Genomic DNA, 16,279 nt, shown 5'->3' with positions numbered 1-16,279 from the left:
AATGACCTGCCCTATCTCCCTCTGATTGGCTAGTACCATAGACCGTTAATATTATAATACTCGTTGCCTACTCAGAGTGAGATTGGTCTCTTTTAATGTGCTCTGGTTAAGGTTAGGGTAGTCTCGCTTTGCAAGACCCTCCTCCAAAGCGTGAGGGTTAGGGTAAGAATGTCAGGTTAATCCAATCAGACGCAGCGTTGGGCTTCGCCATCCTAGTATTTTCTTTCCTTTGTTTGCAGGTAGATCCTAAATCGGATCTGCTAGAATGGTCGACGTAGTTATGTTTAGGCATGGAGAGTGGGGATTGGTTAGGGTTAGGGTAAGAATACCAGGGTAAGCCAATCAGAGGCAGAATAAGGTAGAATAAGACGGGCCACGAGGCACGTCCTTTAACGTTGACACGTCTACCGGATCCGATCTAGCATCCACAATGCTGCTAGCGGGTAGAAGGTGGCTTATATATTAGCTTCCGTGGCACTAGGTGGCGCCATACTCATGTCTTGTTTGCGGAAGTGTCCTTCATCAATCACTCCACCAGCAACGAGTAAACAGACCTGCAGGATGTCGCAAGGAGCTAAGTTTAAGCCTTAAATGTTAGGTTATGTAAACTACTAGACTGTGATACAGAAGCTCACGTTGGATAATTCCTAGACGTAGAAAGTGATTGGAAACAGCATACCGAACATTAAAGCTTTTGTAACATTTCAATGGCAGCTGAGAGGCTGCCGAATGCGATCATGGATGTGCTACGTTCAGTTAGCATGCTAAGCTAAGTGCTAGCCACGGCTATCTTCAGCTGGTTTTTGGAGCTCCACCGGACATGGCAGCTGGAGCAGGAGCCGCTTCTGGCGGCTCTCTAGAGTCTACTTTAGAGAAGAAGTTTCGAGGTGTTTCCAACACGATGGATTCAATTCAAGCACTGTCAACGTGGTGCATCGACAACAAGAAGTACCACAGCCTGATTGTGCGACACTGGATGAAGTGTTTGAGGAAATGTGAGTAGCTTTACCTGTTCAACTGACAGTTGTGCTTCAGCTGTAACGTTAGAGGTGATCTCCGTCAGTGTCAAAGTAACTATACGAGATCATATTTGTTGCTGTTTTTGACTATCCAGCAGATTTCTCCTAGTTTGGAGCGGTATATAGTAGAGCATAATATAGTGCAGCAATAACAGCTTATAATAGAATATCAATATATATGATATAAAATATAATAAGGATATAATATGATAGTAATATAATATGGTGTCATATGTAATAGCATAATGTGCGTGTGTGTGTGTTAGTGTTATAGTCAGTGGTTCGCGCTGCTCTTGTACAGTCTGATAGCAGCAGGTATTCGTACCTGGGTGGGATGATTCGGTTGCTGACAATACTGTCAGTTGCTTTCAAGTGGGCTTATTGCTTGCTTGAACATTTTTTTTTCATTGAAACTAGCTAGCGTCACTAAAGTCCTTGTTAATATAGGTAAGGGGGTGTTGGAATTTGTCATTGTCAAGTGCTTTCCAAAACTGGAGTCCCCCGGAAAAAGCATCCCGGGGGGTCCCACCTCCAGTGGCCCAAAAAGTCACAGGTTCCCAGGCGTCAGGTTATTTGCAGTTATAAATACTGGCATTTTTCTATTACAGATCTATACGAAAAATTGTATTGTAAGCTTTTTAATATTTTCAGAATGTATAGGAAGTAATTTGCCATATCACGGTATCCGTAAAGGTTCTCAGTCACACAGGTTATAGTATCCAAGGAAGGTTAAATTTAAGAGCAACCGGACTTCTAATCTTAAATATGATGAGAGATGTTGTTTGGTAACAGAATACAAATCTACAGCTTTTCCCAGCTTTTTACCTTATTCACATGCTTCTGTTTGTTGGTTTGGCATTGTGTAACTTAAGCTTTGTGCAAGAGATGATCCTAAAGACTGATCATAAAGTTTGTCACTGGTGTTTTGCAGTAACAGGAAGGGCTTTTTTTTTTTAAAGTCAGCCTGCTTGCAGTATGGTGTCGTCTTCTGAGACGCTGTCTTCTTGTTGGCCTTGGTTACGTAGCAGTTTATTCGATTGAGTATATTTCCTTACTCAACAAAAATGTATTGCATGAGCCCAGGGGCGGTTCTACATTGAATGACGCCCCGGGCGAGACACCCTCCGAGCGCCCCTCCGAGCGCCCTGAACACACACAAAATTATTTTTTTTGAAGGTTCACAATCTCCACCTCCAACATTGCCAAAAGGCACAATATAGAATAAATATTTGAAATAGCACAAATCCTTCATCACACAAATGTGAAAACACACTAAAGACAATGTAATTATTACACTATAGCAGTAACAACAGAAAACCCAAACTACAACTAAAACCTGACCTATCTGGCCTTCCTTGATGCAAAATCATCAATGATGTAATCGTATGAAATCTGCTCCCGTATTGAGTGATTGATAATGATGACAGCGAGGCCAGTGAGCCGCTCCTGGTACATGACCTCAGGTATGACTTGATCAACTTTAGTTTGGAAAAGCTCCTCTCTGCTTGAGCCACAGGGACGGACTGGGACCAAAAATCAGCCCTGTCATTTTGGCCCAGACGACCCACCACATAAGATGATTGATTGATTGATTGATGGATAGATCGATAGATAGATATTTATTTATCCCAAAAAAATGGGAAATACCAGTGTTGCAGCAGCACAATATCAGACACACAGAATATAAATGAAATAATAGGATAGCCTACAATATACATGAAATAATAATAGGATAGAATATAAGAACAAATCATTTAAAATATATACAAGTTGTGAATAAAACTGTACAACTGTTTAACTAGTGTTGATAAAGCTGTACCGATCCTTGCGCTCCCCTGAATATGTATACCAACTCCTAAAACTACTAATGCCATATATATATATATATATATACACACACACACACAAAATATATATATTGTTTTATGATTATCATTTCAAGAGGCCCTATGCTATAATTTGAAGAGGTCTATTATGAGTTTTTGTCTGTCAATGCAGATAGAAAAGCATCAATTCTCGTTTATGTTCTCGTGCCGCCCCCATGTGATATGAAAAAATGCCACCCCGGGCGGAGTTATTCTGTATATGTGATAAAGTCCATTACCAATGGTATTTAAGTAATTATTGTCAAAGAATTCTGTGAAATCTTTTTTTTTTTTTTTTCAGAACACAAGTGGACAAAGTCAAAATGAATATGCTTAAAAGTCTTTAAAAAAATATAATATAAGATATATTTGTTAAATTACTTAAACAGGAGGACAAACTGCTTTGAGCTGAAAATGCTGAACATTTTCATGCTGCCCAAAATATGAGACAATATTGCTTTGTTTGTGTTTTATATCACTGTACATTAAATATCTTTGGTTGGTCGGACAAAACACGTTTAAGACGTCACTTTTGTCTGTGGGGAATAGTGATTGCCTTTTTTCACAAATTTTATATTTTTACACTAAACAATTGAAAAACATTTGACAGATGAATCAAAAATATGTTATTTACACCTTTAGAGAATACAATATAGGGCCTAACCACAAGAATTATTTGATAGAGTTCAATAATCCTTTGGTGATGGTCTTCAGCTTTAACAATATTCCATGCTGCTTCTTGATTTCCTGTGAGCAATTTGATAGGTCTATTTAGATGGATCACGAGGAAAGGAAGACTCATGGTTCCAGTAGTTATCTGTTTTTAAATTTAATCTATAGCTGTTTGCAATACCAGTCAAAGTACACTTAACGGACAATTACATTCAGTTTGATTTAGAAAGGTTTATTGCAGATGCCATTATTCTAACCTGAAGAGCTCCTTGTTTTTGAATAATGGAGATTTGTCTGGTTTCTGTCTTAGAAACAGCTGTTGATTTTAAACCAAATTAAATAAATGGGTGATTGACCCACTGGCATTTATTGTGATTTATGCAGGTAACTCTCTTTATATGTTGACTGAATTTTGTGTGTTTTAAATATGTTGCTGATTTGATGCTGTTTTTCTTATGGACTTCAATGCCAAGGTTGGCTGGTTTTACTCTTAATCATTTTGTAAAAAGAGAGGTGGCCTTGCCTCATTATTTTCTGTCTTTCTCTCAGCTTGCTGTTTGTGTTTAAAGTAGTACGTTGTGTTTCAGTTAGCTCAAATGCAGTTTGACTGAAAACAGTCTAAAATAAGTCTTTGCATTTGTTCTGCTGGATAGATCACACATGTAAGCTATCAAATAGCAATGTAAAACATAAATGTAACTGTCAGGTTTCCTATTTAATAACTTGAAAGTGTTGGTGTTTCGGTGAACATTTGAATACAAATGGCTGACAGTGTGAGTATAAGGACCTAAAGATTTTTTTTCCATCCACCCCTCTTCGTCGGGTCGGGGGGGAAGCAGCTCCAGCAGGAGACCCAAACTTCCCTTTCCCGAGCCACATTAACCATTTGTTTATGGTTACAATAGCTTTTTGTGTATCATGTTTTGTAGAAGAAGTTGTAAGTGCTGAAGTTTGAGTATTGAGTAAGAAACTTGTCTTTTTTTTTTCTTTCTATCACCTGGAGGATTTAAGCAAGTCAGATTAGGCTTTTTATGTAAATGTATGGCTGTGAGTTGAAACCAGTTGTTGATGTTTCATCCTTTTAGTCACAGTTAATGTTTAAAAAATCTTTGCACTGCGATAAAAAATGTTTTATTTTAAACATAATCTGTTTCTTATAGATCTTTTGTTTTTCTAATGTCTAGATTGCAGTGCACAAATTGCCTAAATTAGATCTATTAATTGAGTTATTTATGAATTAATTATGTTCAGCACTGTTTCTAAAATAGTCAAGTAGCCTAAGTTGGCACAGAATGCTTGGTCTGATTCTTAGTTTTGCTTATACAATGTTTGATGAGATAACTGCATTATACAGCTGAGAAGTTTGATTCTTTCAGTGAATTAAAGAACAGGTTTTGTGGGAAAAGGTGTAGTCAGTCAGTTAAGTATAAATAAAAGTATGGATTTGGTGTCTGTAGCCAAACTTGGGTAACATGTTGGCACTGGTTTAAAAACGTGTCCTGTGTGTGGAAACTAAGTCGGCTGTTTTATTTGACTCCCTCTCTCGAAAGCTCTTTGTTGTCATCATTAAAAACATGTATGGCAACAACAAGGATTGTGATGATGGTGTAATGTTGTGCTGCATTGTCTGACCTAGGTCTAAAGTCATATAGCCATCACATGAAAATTGCACACGAGGTTCCATAGAAAAGGATTCTTGAACATACAAACAACACTTAGTATGTACACCAAACTATGTACATATCACCAAGTCCTTATAAAATGATAAATATATAATTTATGTGTAGACACATTAGACATGATAGATAGATAGATACATACATACATACATACATACATACATACATACATACATACATACATACATACTTCATTGATCCCCAAGGGGAAATGCAAGATATATATCTGTGCAAGAAAATGTGGGTTTAAAAGAGAACAAACTAGGATATCCCAAGCCTCTACAGTGGATGCCTGTGCATTAGTCACATTTTTAATAATTCATGAATGGTTGTTTTCATATATGTATCTGTCAGAGTGTAAAAACACCAAACATTTTAGATTTTCAGTTTAACGAACACTAAGATGTGTTTGCTAATGATGATGTTTTCTTGTTTGGCTGCTGGTGATTCTGGTAATTTCTGGTCATAAGCGATGGATGCTTCTAATTTAGACACTTAGTAGAGTAGATAATAAATTGGTTAATCATACAAATAGTCAATGCATTGCAGCACTACTGATGTCTACAAATATTTAAAAACTGTTAAAAGACACAAGCCTCTTTTCAGGTTATTTGGACTTTAGCTCCTCCCTCAGCAGACCTTCAGCCCATCCAGTCAAACTAACATTGTTGTCTCTCTTTTCTTCTAACAGCTGATACTTCACACAGGCTCAACCTTTTTTACGTCGCCAACGATGTCATTCAGAACTGTAAAAGAAAAAATGCCATTGTTTATCGCACGGCGTTCGCCGAGATGCTCCCTGACGCCTTCTTGCTGGTCAAGTAAGTAGTTTGTAGAGATGTGGCTATTGTGGAGGGCTCAGCTCTATCAAAGTCTGTTAATGTCAGACAGTCCTGATAGAATGTACAGAAGATTAGATGCAGTGATAATGGTTGTGTATGTTGCCCTATTCTTCCTCTCCTTCCTTTCAACCTCATCCTTGGTCTTCGGCTTCTTCTTTTTTTTAAAGATAATTTTTTGGGCTTTTCCACCTTTTTAATTTTGACAGGACAGCTAGGTGAGAAAGGGGAGAGAGAGGGGGAAGACATGCAGGAAATCGTCACAGGTCGGATTCGAACCCTGGACCTCTGCGTTGAGGCATAAACCTCTCGGCATATGTGCGCCTGCTCTGCCCACTGAGCAAAACTGGCCACCTGCTTTTGTTTCTTACTTTTCCTTTCTCCTCTGTCCTTGTTTTTTGCTTCATTTATTGAAAGAAATCCCTCACACTTAAAACACAAATGTCATTACAACAACGAAACATAAATCCCTGCCCTCCCGTGTTCTTATTCTGTCATTCCTTCTCCTTTCTCCAGCAATGATGGCGACCCTAAGGTAATTAAATCGGTGGAGAGGATACTGTCCATCTGGGAGGACAGGGGTGTGTATTCAGGGGCGCTCATTACTGAGCTTAAGAGTACCTTAGTTAAAGAGGAGTCCCCTCCTGAGACACCCGTGGAGCAAAAAAGTAAGCGTCTTTGCTTTTTATTATTTTTCACTTTCTGTTGACATTTTTATTAATACCTCATCTCAACACCCATCTTGAGACTTTGCATCCATTAGGGTTTTATTAGTCACAATATGTTGTTGTTCTATTGGCTACTATATATTTATTATTCATAAGTAACCCTGTTTTTAATCATTTCTGACATTTTGATTTAATTTGTTTGTATTTGTTATCCAAATACTGAGTGCTGCACGGCTTTGTGAAGGTGATCATTATTTTGCTGTTTCATGTGATCTCTAATTTCTATTCTTTATTCTCTTTAAAAAAAAAAAAAAAAAAAAAAACAGCTCCAGTCGAGTCTAAAGCAGACCTACAGTCCAAGGTTGTGGCTGAGTTTGTGGTAAGCAATACAAAAGTTTTAAGCTTAACTAAACTGCAACATCATTTTACAAATTAAGCTAATAAAAGTAGTTATGCTTGTAGTTGTCTCCCCCGTATCCTAATATTATGTTGTTCTGACATTGTGGCTGACTGCACCCCCTGCTTATTTAGCCCCAGGCACTATTTGACGAACTGTCCAAGTACAAGAAATCTCTGGAGGAGTTGGACCTGAGAGAAAAACAGCTGGCAGCTATGAGGGTTGACATCTGCAGTTCTGATGCCCTCAAGAGACTCAAAGGTGCCTGCTTTAGTCATCTTCTACTGTTGTACCACCTGTCCTACTGCAACACACAGATGGTTCATGGTTTCAAGATCAGCAGTGCTTTTTCTCACATTGCATCAAAAATCATCCTTACATGCTTGATTCTTACAGATAAGGCTGGAGGAAAGAAATTCTCCAAGGACTTTGAGGAAGGAAGTGCGCAACTACAGGAGTTTGTCAAGTTCTTTGACAAACAAATCAAAACAGGGCCTCCTCTCATGGAGGCTCTCAGCAACGCAGATATCTTCTACGAGATGCAGTACAAGGAGGTCAAGATTGTTGCTAATGTGAGTGACCGTGTATTTGTAGTCCGATATTTGTTGTATTGGTTACTGCATCACATCCTCACAACCCTCGGGTCACACTTTTGTAACTATAAGTTTGCTTACAATGCTACATCCTTGTTATTTGTGAACATGTATTCAAGTAAAATTATGCCAGCATTGTTTGTTAGCCCGACCTGGGGTTATTTTGTTCTGGTTCTTATTTTTTTTTTAAGTCACTTTACTTGCCCATATCATGCAGAGAACCACCTTGGACCAGTGTGTGTCTGAAAAACAAACTGAAAATGATGTGTGTTGACCTGTGTATTCAAAATAATTCCTTCAGTTTTAATAGCAGTATGAGCATACATTTAATTTAAGATGAGATAGAAGACATGTTCATTCATAAAAGCTCAGTGTACAAGGAAGACGCAAAAACAGTACTATATGAAATCAGTACAGTAGAGTACAATATATTAAATGTATTAACTGTGAAATGACAGGAAAGTCCACAGTGCATGAACCAGATGTGCTACCTCAACAGGACAAAAAAATGAAGTGATACTTTTGACTGATCATTTTCATGTGTGTGAGTTGAATTGTTAGCTGGCTATAAAAGCTGTTGGTAGATTGTGTTCTGTTTTTATTTTACTTTTCATTTACTGACCTCTCCTTTCCAGGCCTACCAGACGTTTGCCAACCGGGTGTCCCACCTAAAACGTAAATTGGACACCCTGAAGGCCACCTTGCCAGACCTGGACGAGTCACCCATCCCCTCACCCTCTGCAGATGCACCGTCTCCAACGGGCTCAGAGTCCCCTTTCCGGGGTCTGGAATTGGCCCGCCCCGATCCAGATCTTGATGGCTGTGCTATGGATGAGGAGGCAGAGCCACCGGCCCCGAGCCCTCTGTCCTCACCGGGAGGATCCCCCAAACGCAAAGAGACTCTCGGGGAGAATGATAACCGTGAAGTGGAAGACATGGAGCTCTCTGAGGAAGAAATGGACGGCAGTGGCATTATAGGTAAGGAGTGGGCTGATGATTAGGGACTTAATGACTGACTTCACAGTGAGGGCTTTTATATATAAATGCTGAATGTCTCTGGCAGCGTTATGCAGAAAATGTGATGAAATAATGAAAGTGAGAAGAGTATTTCTTCCAATTTGTGTTTCAGACAATTTTTCTGGAACACTTTTCCCCACCCGTAGAGCAGTCTTATTAAAATTAGATAAATTTTTGCAACTATAGACAGCCATATATCTGCCATTTTACCACACTCAACTCTAATGTGTTAAATATTACCTTTCACCAGTATGTACATATACTTCAATTTGTTTATTAGCCATATGCAAAGATGATTTTTATGGTTATACTGTTTTTTGTGTATGATTTACCATTTTTATTTTGCTTTCAGTGCACTACTCCTACTGTTAACATGATAGAACTGAAACTGGATGTTTACTATTTTCTGGCCCTGTGTGTTTCTGTGGCCCTACATTATTTTAACATCACAAATAATATCTTATAGCCAGTACAAGATTATTTGTCATTATAGTGTCAGCATGTTAAGAAGTTTTTGTATATTTCTTTTTTACTTTTTTTTTAGATGAATAAACTTTGGGTTACAATTTTGCTTTTCACAGAAAGCTAGACTATGTTTCAGTATTGTTGGCAGCATATTCCCCTCCATTAATTTATTTGCAGTGACTTCTCTGGCCCATAAATTATCTGCGCTTGTAGAAAAATTATGACGAAATTAATTGTGTTGCCTAAAAACAAATAACTACTGTATAGTTGTCTTAGGCCTTTAAAAAGTCTTAAATTTGCAAAAGTATTGTTTTCAAGGTCTTAAATAATTTCAAACGGGTCTTAAATTTTCCAGGAAATGCTAACTCTAAGGCTCATTGAAACGTTTTTTTTTATTAAATTTTTATTCTTTGGTGTTGTAGTTCTTTCTTTCGCTAGTCCAAATAAAATTTGCTGTATATGTACAGATCATTATTACTCTGTGTCGCTTTTATAAAATTTTAATAATAAAATTTTGGCATTTCGTTGTACTTTTATGTCGTGATATAGGTCTTAAATTTCATTCATAAAGGTCTTAAAAAGGTCTTGAATTTGATGTGTTTAAACCTGCAAAAACCCTGTTCGTTACATAGAGGGCATATATGTTAACATCCATACTCTCTCTCACTGTTGTATATTTTACTTCAGTTGAGGAGCAGATCGAAAGCACCACCCACCCAAAGGTGTCCACTGCAAAAACGGAGCCATCGGTGGCGACAGAGCAGCCTGTCACACAGGTCACACCCCTAGTAGCGACTCCTGTAGCAGCTCCTTCAGTAGCAGCAGTGGAAAGTGTTGACCTGGGTAAAATTAGCTCCATCCTCAACAGTTTGAATTCAGTCATGAAAAACACAGGTGAGTGCTAGTGGCTATTCAAAATGTCATAATAATCCAAAAGTTGAACAACATTACAAAGTGACAAGGGCAATATAACAATACGAGGAAGTCCTGTGATAATGTTTAAGTCCCACCCGCCCCATTTCCCCCCTCACCACACAATCGCGCAGCTTAGAGAACGCAGATGAACTAAAAAACATCATATAAAAGTAAATTGGCAAGTTGGTGATGTATTATAATACATTTTGTCCCCTAGAAATTAAAGTGAAGAGTGCAGACAAATATGAGTGTATACCTACGCATACATAGAAACACATATACACACACCTCAAACATCATAATAAAAATGTATTAAAACCGAGTATTTATTATGTCATGTACCAAGAAACTTTGCCAATGTAATGTGCGATGGGAACCCTAATATCTCTGCAACATAGAACTGAATAAGCCTGAATTCAAATGTACCTTACAAATGTCAAATTTGTAAGTGTTATTTGTATGCTGATGTGGTTTAAGTCCCAAACTCCTCCTGTAATAGTTCAAATTTCTCTGAAATCGTCATGATCATCAGTTGTAAAACACTTAACATCTCAGTGATCAGTTATGGTGATTTACATTTAAAGTGAGTGTCCCTCTGTCTCACAGGACCATTAGTGGAGAGTCCTCCTGCAGCTGCCCCTGCCCCTGCCCCTGCCCCTGCCGGCTCCTCATTGAAGACTACACCTGCTGCCTCTGTGGCCTCGCAGGATGCTAGTTCACTGGTGAACCTCCTCTCCAAGGTGGACATGAGTCCTGCAGACCTCCTCGGCGCTCTCTCCAAAGTCCAGGGCCAAACCAGTCTTGAGGGTGAGAATAAGGAGTCCTTTTGTTTCTATCATGTACCTATTTTCTATCCTACATTGTAAGTGGCAAGGTTGCTTAAAATACATTTCTGGTTCCTCCATTTCTTCACTTAGGTATAACTTCTCTTCTGAGTAGCCCAGCTGCAAATGTATCCTCAGACTCCTCCAGTACAGGCAAGATTCCTCCCTCATCCACATCTGCACCAGTAGTGCCCTCTCAGAGCCCGTCTCTCTCCTCTGATGCACCTGTGCCTTCCTCACACACCTCCACTGTAAGGCAGAGCACAAGCTCCCAAGCGCCCCCCCAAACTTCTATCCCAGCCTCTGCCCTGGTCCAGGCTCTCCATAGAGACATGGATTTGACAACCGAGCCAGAACCGTCCATATCTTCTAACAGTTTAGAGTCTAAAATCCACAACTTCCTGCAGGGGAACCCTGCCTTCAATGCATTTGGCTTAGGTCTTTCTACCAACCTCAGCCCAGTAACTGGGACAGACACCCAGGGTGGGACCCCAGTGTGGGATGAGGGCGGAGGCACTCCAACTCAAGATGAGATCATGGACAAGCCTGTGGTGGTCCCGTTACTTTCTACCCCAAATCAGCCATCGAGTGCAGAAACGGTTAACAGTGCTCCTATTACATACCAGAACAGCAGTCAGCAGAACCACAACAATCCCCAACAGCAAGCTTACATGCAGCCAGGTGTGGCTCAGAATGGGCAGGTCTACCAGATGTCAGAGCATGGGATTACTGCACCTGCTGCACAATACCAGCAGATTTCTGCACAAACAGGAGGGCCAGTGCCTGGAAAAAGAGCCACAGGCAGTGCATGTAGCACTCATATTGAAGGCTTTCAGGGGGTGAGTGAAAGGGGTTGGTATGGTGACACTTACCCAGAGGGGAACTCTCAGCAAAGAGGCTACAATTTGACAGCACCTGGAGGCGCTGGAGAAAACAAGGCATCGGGACTTTATCCATACCAAACCGAGACATTTCAGGAACCTCAAGAGTTGGCCTCCCAGCAGGGCGCCACCACATCCCCTGGTTTCTTCAGAAGCACCCTCCCTCCTGTCCCAAAGCTCCCTCCCCCTCCTCCTGTCTTTGCCGCCCCTCCTTCCACGACCAGCAGTATGATGATGCCGGCAGTGCAGCAGCCGGTGCCTGGCGCTGGCACAGGGGAGGTGATTGGGGCCAGAGTCGACAGTGTCATCAGTGGGATGGTGGTCCACGACCATCAACACAAATCCATGTTTCATCCTGATGATTCGCTGTTTGATCTTGACCGACCTCGCCCTCCTCCCCCTGAGGATTTTCACCCTCACCCAGACGGCCCACGTCATCATGAGCTTCGTCATCATGATGCCCTTTTCTTTCAAGACGACCCTTACCGCCACCCAGATGATCCCTATTACAGGCCAGGCAGCCCTCCGCACCACTACCCCAGAGTTCAAGAGCGCCTCACTCCCCCTTTCTCACCCTCAGAGGACCCCTACTATGCCCATGACTACCAGCGGCACAGCCCCCCTCCTCCGCACTACACTCCAAGGAGACCACCACCACCACGTCATTTTGAAATCCGTCATCCTGGTCTACGGCCTCCACATCGGCCTCCCCACCCAGCACACCACCCGCACCCCAGAGGACCTCCACGTGGACCATTTCCTCGGTTCCACGGCCCCGATCCAAGGTTAAGAGGCAAACGTCCAGGTCCAAGAGGAGGCGGAAATCCTGGGCCAATGTTCCCCCCGAAAAGACCCTTTCCACCCCCACGGTACTGACAGGACATTTAGCTTTGAGCTCTTTAAATCACTGTGGATGTCATGAAGGCAGGGGCAGGGCATTTAAGACTGTTCAGTAACTTCTAGTCACTCAGTGTTGAGGTCCACATCTTGCCATGAGAAACCTGTGAAAATCTGGGTGGATAAAAGTGCATATACTGATGTGGGCATCAGGAGACAAGGTTATACTGAAGAAGAATTAATTCAGCAGCTACCAGGAGAAAAGTGTGAATGGCAGAAGAATATAGGATGTTGAGGAGAACAAGAGACAACACCAGGAGATGGAAAAGAAATCGGAGGCTCTGAGAGGGCTGCTGAGCTGAAGAGTGAAGACAGAAGATTAAAGAAAATAAGAGGTGGATATATATATATATATATTATTCACTTTTTGTGTTATTTGCTACAGTATGAAGCATTGCATTACATATGTAATAGAGCGTCAGTTTGATAAAGGTCAGCGTGTGTGCATGCTCTCAAGTGTAAGTTAACTAGTCACAGAAATTGAACCTAACGATAGTTATTTTTGCTAAGAGAGTAACAAAAGAATCTAGTTGGTGCAATGTTTCTGCTGTTAATTAGTTTTTCAGTGAGCAGTTTTGACTGCTTCTCTTCATATCAGCAGTTTCCCAGTAGCCTTTGGTTAAACTTCAATTTAAATTTAATCACTTTGGGTAGGAAAAACAGAGTGTATGTTATAGAATTTATGTTCCTTCTATAATACTCATTAGCATATTTAGGGAGGTTATTTTTCATTGTTCCAACTCCGAATGTTATATATTTGTGAAGCGATGCTTTCTCCACCAGTGCGTAAGTTCCCTCCGGCGATAGTTTTACGTCTCGTTGAGTTCCTTGAAGGAGAGCGGCACATACGGCACTACTCAAATGGAGAGAGAGGTGTGAGAGTTATTTTTTTTCTGCCTCCAACACCGACCCGGAAGAAGTGCATTTTTGGAGGAGATGAAGATACTCGTCTTCAGTTTCGTTTTACTTGTACTGACTAATAAAAATCTGAGTTTGAAAAATTGTGTTGTTTTTTTCCTTTCCTTTGATCCTTGCACCACTGCCCTAAACTATTAGTCATCATATATACATACCATTTGAGTATGTAATGCATTTAGTAGAATCATGCTTTGCTATTTGAGGGCAATGTTTAATCACTATTTTGATACGCACTATAATAAGTTTGTAAAAAAATGATAGGGAAGGGTTTAATCCACCAAAGCGTCAGTTTCTTATTCTGTCTAAAATTTGCTGTTACCATGCAACATTATTCCAGAGTTTAAAAAGAATCACACAAAGAATAGAAATAGGCCTAAGTTGCATACATTCATTGTATTTAAATAGTAAATAGATGAATACAATGCATTATGTTTTCATGAAGATAATGCATTTTGTGAAGAAAAAGTTAATTTCACAAGTCACATTAAAATCCTAAAAGAAGATTGTCTGGTCTTGTTAAATGAGTCAGTATTGATTAAAATTGGGCATTTAAACTATAGCCACAAAGATTTAAAAAAAAAAAAAACTTCCACACTGAAGTTGCATACTTCAACCTGTGTGGACGTAATTGTTTATTATCTGTGTGTGTGTGTGTGTGTGTGTGTGTGTGTGTGTTTAACGGTCGTTTCATGAAATCTTACACGTTTTCATGGTCTTTCTCAGACCACGATTAACGGAACTGACCCTAAAAGTCTGTGTAGGTTACTTAGCATAGTCAGTTATAGAAGACAGACAAGTTTGTTTAGTTTGCTATTACTAGTACAATCTAACGTCTGTGCATTGTTTGCAGTTTGGCCTGGAAACAATAATGGATTTGTAGATTTGATAGAAGTTTGCCTCAGACTCATTCTATTATGTTAAATGTATTCTCCACTGATTGCATAGTTAACATTGCTTATGTTAGTCTGTTTTTTTTTTTTTTTACCTGTAGAGCTTTGTAAATTTATTGTTGACCTTTTCTTTCTATCTGTTAACTGTCTACTAAATCTATTTATTTGAAGCTTTACTGCTTTTGCAAACATTGAGCATTAAAGCTATCCATTTGAAACATTTCCTCACATTCACTTGGCTGTTACACTGGTAACAGGTACACTCTGTGCTGGTAGTGTGATGAGCACGTTTCCAGTAGGGTTCATTGTTTCCCTTTGGGAAAACAGATGTTACCCTCACAGGGTAGAAAGCTGAAGGCTCTCTGACTCCTGAAATCTCCCTGCTTCTTTAGTAGAAGAGGGGAATGTAAGAAGCTCTCAGTTTGAGGCCAAACTGACTCCACACACAGCTTCCGTGTGAGTTCGAAAGACAAAGTGATAATCAGTAAGATTAATTAGGCAATTCAAATATTGAAGTACTGCTTGATTAATTAACTTGCAAAAAAAGATACAATGTTAATTAGACTTTTGGACTTGAACACCTTAGTATGTTGTTGGATTATAAATCATATTTTTTTATTTTATGCTCTAAAAAGCAATATATTTTCTGACATGTATAAAAAAAAAAGATTAATTTTAACTTGTAGCCTTAAACGAGACGAAGGGATTTATGTTTTACATTTACATTTCAGCTGCGATTGCTTTTACAAGGCTCTAACTAGAATTCGTTCGGGTGAGATTGGCTCTAATTAAGACATGCTCTCTCATCATTGCAGCCTTTGTTCAGGGAAATTAGGATCAATTTGAACTAAACACTCGTGCAACTTTGCAAAACCCGGTTTTGGATAAAATAATGAAAATAAAAGTGAATCAAAGTTATTTCAACGCGTTTTAGTGTATTCGACGTTTCCATGCGTAATTAAATAGGGCGAAACTCTTTTGCGGAATGTGTTATTACGAGGCAGGACTCTGTGATCAGACAGATAATAGGCTACATGGTTCTGGTAATAAACAGGGCAGCAAGCTCAGGTGAGCCAACCGTCGCCAGATGTCAGTAGATCTTTCAAGGATCACTTGCCTTTTTTTGTGAGACGAGGAGTAGCCATAGCACACACACAAACATTCTGGACGTTTTCATACTTCACACGGACATTGTTGATGTCCTTTATTGCGCCATGATACTTCATAGTTTTTGTTTATTAATTTGTCCTGAATTAGAACTAATGTTTACTTTCTGAGACGCATCTTTTTTCCCTTGAATTTTAACCTATTTTCTGTTTGATCCCCTCCCTCCTCCTGTTGTCATCCTCAGGGACCCAGAGCTACTTTGATGTGTCTGATGTGATGGGAACCTTTCCTACATGTTAACTGATGGAAGGGGGGGTCGATGCTGTTGTGGCTCTCCTCTTTAAATCCTGCACAGCTCTCCCAGTGATGCCTCTTCATGGTCGTGCACCACAGCAGCTGAGTAAGCCTCCAGTTCAATTCATCAGAAACTGAGTGCCACCAGCAGGAAATCAAAACAATCAATACTAAGGTGGTGAAATTGAAATGTTGAATTTTTTTTTTTCTGTTCTGTTTATGTGTTTAGGAGGAGTCACAGGAGAGCAGGAAGGATGGACAGAGACGCCCGTGTGAGTAAGTACATTCAGGGTTATTGGATACTTTTTAAACATTATATTCTCTCACTCATACACCCCA

The 16,279-nt window shown here is 39.9% G+C and overlaps 1 protein-coding gene across 2 annotated transcripts; it reads left to right on the top strand.

Moving 5' to 3' along the window:
* The first annotated feature begins 91 nt into the window (after positions 1–91).
* rprd2a (regulation of nuclear pre-mRNA domain containing 2a) lies at positions 92–15,956 on the top strand. Of its 2 annotated transcripts, XR_003694297.1 has the most exons (11): positions 92–995; positions 5,927–6,056; positions 6,591–6,742; positions 7,069–7,121; positions 7,274–7,400; positions 7,536–7,711; positions 8,368–8,710; positions 9,902–10,108; positions 10,736–10,936; positions 11,047–13,066; positions 15,891–15,956. XR_003694297.1 is itself a non-coding variant. In XM_028598226.1 (10 exons), the coding sequence occupies exons 1-10, from the start codon at positions 821–823 to the stop codon at positions 12,708–12,710; spliced, it is 3,228 nt and encodes a 1,075-aa protein (XP_028454027.1). In that variant the 5' UTR covers positions 92–820; the 3' UTR covers positions 12,711–13,732. The 2 variants fall into 2 exon arrangements, 1 of the variants encoding a protein (XP_028454027.1); XM_028598226.1 differs by lacking the exon at positions 15,891–15,956 and having other exon boundaries at positions 11,047–13,732.
* Positions 15,957–16,279: the final 323 nt, after the last annotated feature.

Source organism: Perca flavescens, chromosome 14 (genome assembly GCF_004354835.1).
Source record: "Perca flavescens isolate YP-PL-M2 chromosome 14, PFLA_1.0, whole genome shotgun sequence".
In the NCBI taxonomy this organism is placed as follows: domain Eukaryota; kingdom Metazoa; phylum Chordata; class Actinopteri; order Perciformes; family Percidae; genus Perca; species Perca flavescens.
The sequence above is the reverse complement of the archived record's forward strand: the minus strand, read 5'-3'. Positions and strand labels throughout refer to the sequence as shown.